This window comes from Dysidea avara, chromosome 12 (assembly GCF_963678975.1).
Source record: "Dysidea avara chromosome 12, odDysAvar1.4, whole genome shotgun sequence".
NCBI classification, from domain to species: Eukaryota; Metazoa; Porifera; class Demospongiae; order Dictyoceratida; family Dysideidae; genus Dysidea; species Dysidea avara.
Window position 1 is genome coordinate 1886642 of NC_089283.1, and position 9328 is coordinate 1895969.

The 9328-nt window shown below is 38.4% G+C and overlaps 1 protein-coding gene across 3 annotated transcripts; it reads left to right on the plus strand.

Annotated features, from left to right (window-relative positions):
- Positions 1 to 505: 505 nt before the first annotated feature.
- On the plus strand, positions 506 to 8588 carry LOC136241558 (uncharacterized). 3 transcript variants are annotated; one of them, XM_066032791.1, is made up of 5 exons: positions 506 to 1156; positions 1253 to 1326; positions 1425 to 1593; positions 2960 to 3071; positions 7867 to 8588. In XM_066032791.1, exons 2-5 carry the CDS (start codon positions 1324 to 1326, stop codon positions 8435 to 8437), a joined length of 855 nt encoding a protein of 284 aa, XP_065888863.1. In that variant the 5' UTR covers positions 506 to 1156; positions 1253 to 1323; the 3' UTR covers positions 8438 to 8588. The 3 variants fall into 3 exon arrangements, with proteins under 3 accessions (XP_065888863.1, XP_065888862.1, XP_065888864.1); XM_066032790.1 differs by lacking the exon at positions 1253 to 1326 and having other exon boundaries at positions 508 to 1156; XM_066032792.1 differs by lacking the exon at positions 506 to 1156 and having other exon boundaries at positions 1166 to 1326.
- The last annotated feature ends 740 nt before the right edge of the window (positions 8589 to 9328 follow it).

The window sequence follows — 9328 nt, forward strand, 5'->3', positions numbered from 1 at the left end:
ACATCAGTAATTTGGTTTCCAATTAGATCACTAGGATCAGTAGCTTTTATAGTCTGTTTGTCAACAATGTCTCATATGTAGTCAGTCCATCAACATCTGGTTGATTATCACCTAGATTGTCAAGTTTAAGATCATGACCTGATTCACATCAACATTGTCTTGTCCAGCTGCAGGTTGGTGGTCTGCTGATCATCTGTTACCTTGTTGATCATCACCCCCATCCTCAAGGACTGTTTAATTAACAATTTTGGAGGACAGCTTAGACACCAACCATACCAGTAGTATCCTGCTGGTTACATGTCATAGATGAACTCGTATCTGATTCTTCGGTGAGTTTCCAAACAATTGTTTTTACATCGCCACGCCCATTTTTGACATTTTGCTATGTGGTCGCGAGAGTCCGAAGATATATCATTTTAATGGTTCTATTCTCTCTAAATGGACCATGCCATGGCCTTGATTAGTCTTGATCACGCGAAGGTCGTCTGGCCCAGGAAGTGGGCATTAATAAAGTATACACCTGAAACCTAGCGTAGTAGTTGTCTAAAGGTCTCCTTCCCCGTTGATTGTTCTAAGTCGAATGCTAAGAAGGTTGTTTTCGTCCATAAAGTTTTAATCGTCATTCATTAGTCACTACAGCGATTTTTATAAAATTCCCTCAAGTGAATGAAAAGTTTATTCATTTGAATGTAAGCATGAATGAGCACAAGAAACATGTCAGTTTGTAGCAATATTCCACTAGGGCCAAGAAAAAGGACAGAAGACCTTCGCGTGATCAAATGCGTGGGTGGCTGGGGACCATGATAATAAAGTTTTTTTTCCCGGGCTAGATGTACTGCCCTTGCCTACCACCCCCAGCACCAAGGAGCAAGTGTGCTGGACAACCGAAAGAGAGACAACTAAAGTCCATAGGGCCAGCATGATAATAAAGTTGCCTAACATAGCGCGCACCCCACATATAAATTACTAGGCAAAAAAAAAAAATTACTGGGCTTGGCACACAGTGGTTTATTTTCCCGCCTTTTTTACCACAGTGGGCGACTTCTTTTACCAAAGTATTAATCTAATAAGAAGGGGTGCACAACAAGCTGATATTCCACTATCGCTGTTGTTTTTGAAGATGGACGAAGATTACGACGCGAAGATGTTAGATTTGGTGCGTTGTCAGTGTAAATAGTTCGAAATAGTTGCGCGCAACGACGCGCGTACAATTTCAAGTTTCAAGTAATGATAAAAAAATAATACGTACTAGATGCAAGACGAAGTAACTGGACGGCACGAGAGTTATCTGTGAAATTATATCTTGAAAAGTATGAAGGATCTATGGTAAAATTAACTTGCTTTAAACGTGCCTTTATTATAGTGTTGCTAGTACGTGTGTTAAATGATGATATTGTATATTCTGTTTGTACCACCCTTCATAGTTGGTATTCCTATCTCCAATATTCCGACTCTGTTGTCTCTACTTGGTTGTTGAGGTACTCTATGAGCTACTGGTGTTGATCTACCCACCACTGGCACAAGATGATGATGAAGTGGTGGAACCAGTTGACTGTAGTGAGGTTGAAGTGGCAGAGGAAATAGTGGTTGTGGGTATGTGAAATGTGTGTAATATATGGTTGAGTGTGTACATCTTAGAATTATTGTGGCATCTTTGTGTATTTGTGGTTGTGTAGCTGGTGAGTGCATAAGGTGTGGTGTGTGTTACACTGGGTGTGTGTAACGCACTACACATTCACACTGTACACACACTCACACTCAAAGTGCACCTACCCTGTAATTTGTGTGTGTGTGTGTGTGTGTGTGTGTGTGTGTGTGTGTGTGTGTGTGTGTGTGTGTGTGTGTGTGTGTGTGTGTGTGTGTGTGTGTGTGTGTGTGTGTGTGCAGTGGAAATTGTCTTACAGAACTTTCTGTATAAAGGACACCATTCATTTAACATCTCTGTAGTGGACCATTTCTGTGGCCCATATAGACCCCTACTAATGTAATTTTACCTCCGAAAAGGGACAACCTCCATACAATAGTAATATTTCATCAAAATCTTTAAAGCTACCACTAGTTGGTCCCTTACATGGGGTTCCACTATATACACATTGACTGTGTGTTGCATATGCGTGCTTGTGTAGAGTGAGTGAGTATTGGATTAATCATGTGATACATATACGGTACACCCTTTAATCCAGCGTCGCTCGAACAAGTTGCTCGCCATTAAATAACTCGCTAGTTAAGGGGTGTGGCAGCCGTTTTGCTCACAAATCTTCATCTTATGACTCGGGGGATGAAGACTCGCAAGGAAAATGGTAGCCACGCCCCTTAATTAGCGAGTTAGTTAATTTGCGAGCAACTTGCTCAAGCAATGTTGGATTAAAGCTATACCGTAGCTTGGTGGAAACTAAACTGTGGGTATAGAAAACCACATAGATAAGTAAAAATGCAAGCTTGCACTTTATGTACTGTAACTCTGTGTGTAGTATTTTCATCATTGCATTGTCCTAAAATGAACAGTGAATCGGTTGTTCAGAGTTTTGCCTGTTGTGGTTGCCATTGTATACCACAGACTCTCACTTCGCCTTATTAGTCAATGCTTGGATAATTGAGTTACCGATGCCATTTAATTTTAGACACTTGTCCATTGTATTAGTGCAGATCCTGAGATCAGGGTGCCTCACAAACAAGTGTATTTTAGCAAGGTAAATAGAATAGATGGGACCCTGTGTATTACACATTATAAAGAGCATCTAACACTAATCCTGTACCAAATGATTACACAGAAATTAAATTCTTCCTGACATACTTTATGTATTCATCATGGTTCATAAAACCTTACAAATGTAACCAAACCTGGGTTAAACTCAAACAAAATATTTTACGTTGTGTCTCTCTGGTATTGACCTCCTCATAATTGCACGTACATTGTGTGGTCCATTGTAAGTAATTTTTGTTGTTGTTATGATTTTAGCTAATGGATGGAGCAAAACCCTTAAAAGGCAACAGCTTGTTCAATGTCAACAACACACCTTTGTATCACTGCAGCCACAAAGCACTGGGTGTACTGACACTGGGAAGCAGGGGTAAGTCTGAAATAGAATTCTTCAACTTTGGCTATGTGAATTGATGGCTTAAAAATTTCATCAATTCTACAGTTTGTAATGAGCTGCATTCATTCAATACATTTGCTTTACTACAGTAAACCATTGCAAATGGTGTGTGGACGCTTTTCAATTACCACATTGTTCCAAGCATGGCTGACAGCTGTGGTTGCCTAGCAATTACATCATGTGCAAGTCCTCAATTCCTAGTACATGTGTTCCACAATATGTTGATTAGTGCTGAAACAAATTTAGCATTTGGGTACTGTCCAGTGTTAAAGTAATCATAAATACTAGCTCCTTTATAGGCATACATTGTTATGTTATATGACGTATTTTCTGTCTGATAATTTCAGTGTGCAGTTGCTCTCTCAAAGTACCATATTTAGCCACGGCTACCATAACTTAAAAACCATGTGACTACTATCTGAGGGCAACTGCTATGGACTTGTGTGACAGTAGCCCAATATTTTTATATGGATCCATGAATCCTTTAATATTATTATTCATTTTTAACTTCCAACTCTTTTGCTTGGTTTTCTGCTTAAAAGCATCTTTTTGCATCAGTGCAATTATTCAGATACAAGCCATGGTTCCTATCCGAAGGTGGTTCTTTTGACTAATTCTAGGCTGTGGAGCAGCTACTATATGGGGGTGGCTAAACCATAGCTATTAACCAGTCAAATATGGTAACCAATTGCCAAAATTCTTGTTCTGTTTGTTTCAGATACATTATAGAATTTCCTATTTTTCCCTTGTATATACACTGAACTGGTTTGTTAGCTCTTTGCAGCACAATTGACTGCTCAGTTTCGAACTGCTCACAGTACCATATAGGAAACACGAGGTCGACTCTCTCTTTATCACGCGATCACGTAATTATGTACACACATTAATAGTGTTACAAGTATGTACGCATGTAAGGCAACTATTACAGTTTACTGTTCCTACAATGTCCACTAGTATATCTGCAGGTGTAGGCAACCTCCCTTGTTTCATTATTTTTTAATCCCCCATAGCCAGCCTGTGTGGCCAGCTGTGGGCGTGCCCAGTTTCCTGAAATTATTTTCCAAATGAACATGTGAGATTTACATATATTTCTTTGTCTATATCCACACCCACATGTTAGTGTGAGAGTGCTCTATATAGACTGTGTATTATGTAGGTAAGCTTTACTCTGAGGCATATACATTGTGCCAGTTTGAAACCAACTGCAGATGAAATGAATATGGTGTGTATAGCCTTCCTAGTGGGCTGTACAGGTGTTGTAATGGCCAAAAAAAAAACAATAGCATGGGATCCTTATAGGCTGCTAGAAATTCTATATCCCTTTGAGTAGAAAGGGGCGTGTCTCTCCCTTATGGTAACGAAGAGCTCACTCCAGGCTTTGTTGAGAGAATTTTTTTTTACATACATGAACTATAAAGCAAATAAGAAGATAGCTCTGGGTGTTGTGTTTGTAGTTTAAACCAGTTTGCTTGTGTTATACTTCCTTTGCAACAAAAAATGTGAATTATGAAATACATGGAATAAATGCTGCATGTATTTTATAACAAATACACAGAAAAATTTGGAATTTTTCAACTAGAGTAGTGACCATAGCACATCAATAAAAAGTACTGAAACAAGTTGGAATATAGTGTGCGATATTAAATCGCAGTAAAACAATAAGAAGTGTTATATCCCTACTGTACATTTCCATTATGGTATCTTGAGCACAGTAGGGATATAACACTTCTGATTGTTTTACTGTGATTTAATATCGTGCACTACTCCCAACTTGTTTCAGTACTTTTTATCGATGTGCTATGGTCCCTACTCTAGTTGAAAATTCCAAATTTTTCTGTGTACTTGTTTGTTAACTCTTTTTCTAAATAATTATTATGACTGGTGGACCCATGCATACCGCATCTGAATGGCGCCGCGCACCCCAGCTATATTAATTATCATCTGAAAAGTGAAGTATCCATTACGCTTCGTTGTCTGCTATGTTCAACCCGTTACACAGCAGTACTAATCAAGAACTGTTCGAAAAGTACCACTGCAATCAATACAGCCACTACGAAAAATACAGACAATTTCCGTTACGAAGGGAAGCCATCACATGCTACCACCAAATCGACACTAAGATGAATGGGACACAAAGGAGGACACTGGTAAGTCCATGAAGAATGCATTGTACTTACTGTGGTATGTCAAAAGGCACCAGACGGGCCAAAGCGACGTCGAACAGTGAACAAATCAAGCCCATAGCCTTAGCCGTTATCAAGTTACGATTGTCTGAAGGTATCAGTCAGTCAGTTACTCATCAGTAGAAAATTCCTTTAAATAAAATTTTTTTTAAATTCCGTAGCAACTTGTTGAAAGCGTTTCGGGTCAATCTGAAAGCTTTTTTGGGCTTAGTTTTACCTAACCAATACTGCCTCATCGTCATCAGGGAAAATTGAGGCTGTTTTTTGGGTGATATTATTCCGTGGTCCACGCCTACTCTTTTGTGGTCCCTACTAAACAGTTACTATCGTACTGTATGATACAAAAGTTATATAGCTAGCTATATTAATTACATGGGTGCCTGCTTTTTAGAAGTATTTTATTAACTTGTTGTTCTATGATCCTTGGCCCCTTTTCTTAATGCCATTACACATGCGAAACCATAAAAGATCACATTTAGTGTTGGGTATGCTGGTGTGGACTGCGTGTTGCTAATGAAATCTGAAACTCAGCATAGAGCAAGAACCTTAATCTATACTGAAGACTTGGTTGTAAAGGGTGGATTTTTTTCCATTCCGTGATGTACATGGGAAGGCTATTCAAGATCAAAATACTCTAATAAAGCAGTCACCTAGATACTCTAATAAAGCAGTCAAGTGTATCTGAGAATTGAAAAGCATGCACTACAGCTATTAACACCACTAATAATGTTAATTCAGACTCTATATACATGATCCAGTTTGATCTCTTTCTTGTGTGTTCCTATGTAGAATGTAAAATTGTTCTATTCAAGACAATGTTCATTATCAGTATAGTTCCACAAAGGATTAATATAAAAATTATACACAAAATAAAATTTATTTTCAAAAGAGAAATAGGGATTGCTAAAAAAAAGCTGTGAAATGTAGCTGAACTCTCGATCAGGTGACTTGTAACATAGCTGAACTCTCTACAGAGTGACTTGTCATGTAACTAAATTCTGTACATGATAACTTGTTACATAGCTAAAGGGTGACCTCTACATGGTGCCATGATTGTAGCCAAAACGTTGAGTTGTGTGTACCTGATCTCTTTACAGGATGTCTTGCTACGTAGCTCAGCTGTTTATGGAGTAACTTGTAACATAGCTGAACTGGCTGGACTCACTTGTTTGCGGCTGAAATCACTTCAGGATGACACATTTGTATCTGAACTCTCTACAGGGTGAATTGTTATGTAGGTGAACTCTCTACAGGATAATCTGTTTGGATTACTACGGGATGACTTGTTAAGTAAATGATCTTTCTAGAAGGTGAAGCTGAACACTCAAATAGAGTGACGTATCATCATAGCTGAATGCTCTAATAGGGTGACTGTAGTATTAGAGTATCTCAATTGTGCACTTGCTACGCATAGTAGTTGGTTGGTAGTTACATTACAACTCAGTGGCTTTTACTATACCACTGAAAATACTTTCTATAAATATTAATCCATCTACATGCCAATTTTAAGCTTACTCCCCTAAGCGGTTGTCCTGGTAGGCAATGTATTTTTATTCATGAAACTTGATTGTGCAATTGTTACGCCTATGGTCTTTATCTCAATTCCTTCCATGCCACCAAAAGGCACTCCTACAATAGTTAATCTATCCACAAACCTACTTGCAACTCTTTCTGTGGTGTGGTTTACCCTGTAGGCATGACACAAGTTCAACCTTTTTATGCAAATAATCAGTCATAACTCTGTGAATGTTCATTGGATTCACACAAAAATTGGTACTAGTATTTACATTTAGAGCCCTCTAAGTGTGCCAAATCAGGTCGTGATCGGACTGCGTATTTGTAATTTTTGCAAAGTGTGCAAAAAGAAAAAACTGAAACTTTGGTTGCTTGTATCGCCGGATTACCAGAAGTGGTTCCTTCAAATTTGGCATGTGGACTACCGTACCAGGCAGACAACTCCACTGTAAAATTTGTTCCATTTAGATAAGGGATCACAGAATGACAAATGCGTGAAATTTGTGTTTGCTTTTTCCTGTCAATATACCTGCGGTGTGACATACCAACTTTTTGGGCCACGTGGCATACTACTGTGGCTTCTTGTCCTGTTCTTTGCTCATAATTCTGTGTAACAGGTACAGCATAGCTGAAAACAAAGCGAAATAGCCACTTGCTTTTCAGTAATTGAGTAATTGATAATTGGGAGGAGAGGGAGCATAATCAGACATGAAATATCATATACCCAGTATGTAGCTAACACTGTTGGAGTTTCCAAGATTTTGATCATTGCACCAGCAGCACACACACACACACGCACACAAACCCATTTCTTAACTGTATGTCAATTGCACATTAAAGAAAAGGTACTCCTCTAATAGAACAGTCACTTCGTTGCAATTGGTCTAACCTAGAATCTTATCCATCAACATTTACTTGTTAGTATTTATGACAGACTTACAGCCAGACTTTGCAGAGACATTGGGTAGTTTTAACTGCCTTTTCTAGAGTATTACATAGTCTCTTATAAACTTTTATTTTTGTCATTTTAGCTCCTAATGATGAATAATGTGTTTACTCTTTTTTTAAAGGAACCAGCAAAGTGCCAATAACGATGACAGTGAGACTGAGGATGACAGTGACCTGGCCAATGAGAACAAGGGAGAGGAAAGTGATGGAGAACAGCAGGTCGAGAAGTTAGTTGTTGAGGATGGATCGGTAGATGTCACAAGAGGAACACCAGATCCCTCCAAGCCATTAATCAGAAGTATAGCTCCACCTAATATCAACAGCTTAGTTGAAAATCATCTTGTGCCACCCCAAAGGAATGAGCTTGTTGTTAAGATGAAGGAAAAAACTATTGCTCGATCTGCTGGCAATAGCAAGCCAGCCTCTACTGAAACAAACCTCACCTTGCCTAACCCAGAAGGATTACAGAATGAAGGACATGGCCAGGAGCCAGTGCTTGGTCCTAAGAATAGAGTTGGTACTAAGAATAGAGTCCATATTAAGCCTCATGCCAAGGAGTGGCCATTAGGTGTGGGAGACTACCAACCAGGGGTACAACAGGATGAGTTCCCACGTAACACCAACTGTATTCAATGTTCTGATGTGGATGTGCTGCCTCCTTTCCAAAGACCAGACATTACTATACCCAAGTGACTGGAACAAAACTACCTTGTGTGAACTGACCTTTTATTTTTTGTGTATTTTATATTATGCTTTTGTAGGTTTATAGTAGATTGTACATACACTGCTCCTATTGATGCTGTTATTTTATACTATTTGTGTTATTATAGCAACTGCTACTACTACAAGCAAGTTATATATTTTGGGGGAGGTCAAAATGTTTTATAAAGCTTTAAGCATCTTATAATTAGCGGTGAGAGTAAAACCAGGTATATAGTGGGCTATATGATTTGTATAATATTACATATATGGTCTCGGTTTTATTATCAGAAGTGCTATTGTATCCCACTACGTATAAAGTCAAGGTCTTGGAATTGAAACTGGATGCAGAAAGGAATTCCAGAACAGGTGGTGACTTAATGTTAATGACCCTAGCCTGGGATCTTTTTCACTAGTTTCAGACTCCAGGCTGCTTCACAACTTTCTGTAGCCTGCTGGTCCCTATTTACTAATAAAAACAGTAAAATTCAGTAGTTCAATATTGTTCAGCTGCTTAGTATGTTTAAATTTAGAAAAGTTTTCATTGTACCAGAAATATTTAGCAAATGTATTCTCCACCAATAGTGACCAATTTCAATTTAGTGTAAAAGCAATGTTCCCTAAATACAGCTAAACATTTGATAGGCTACTTTTTGTGTCTGATAATATAAACTTCATTCAGGAAGTCATCAAGTCAAGGAAAATGATAAAGTTTGTGTGGTGTGTATCAGTGATATTGTTTGGTTGATGTGGTTGCATATTATTTTCTTTATAGATCTGGACAATTCACTGAACTGCCTCAGATCATCTTACAATTCAGCATTTCCATTGACAGATTCTCATAAGAGATCTCATTCTATATAGTCCATGGTTGAATTCTGTACA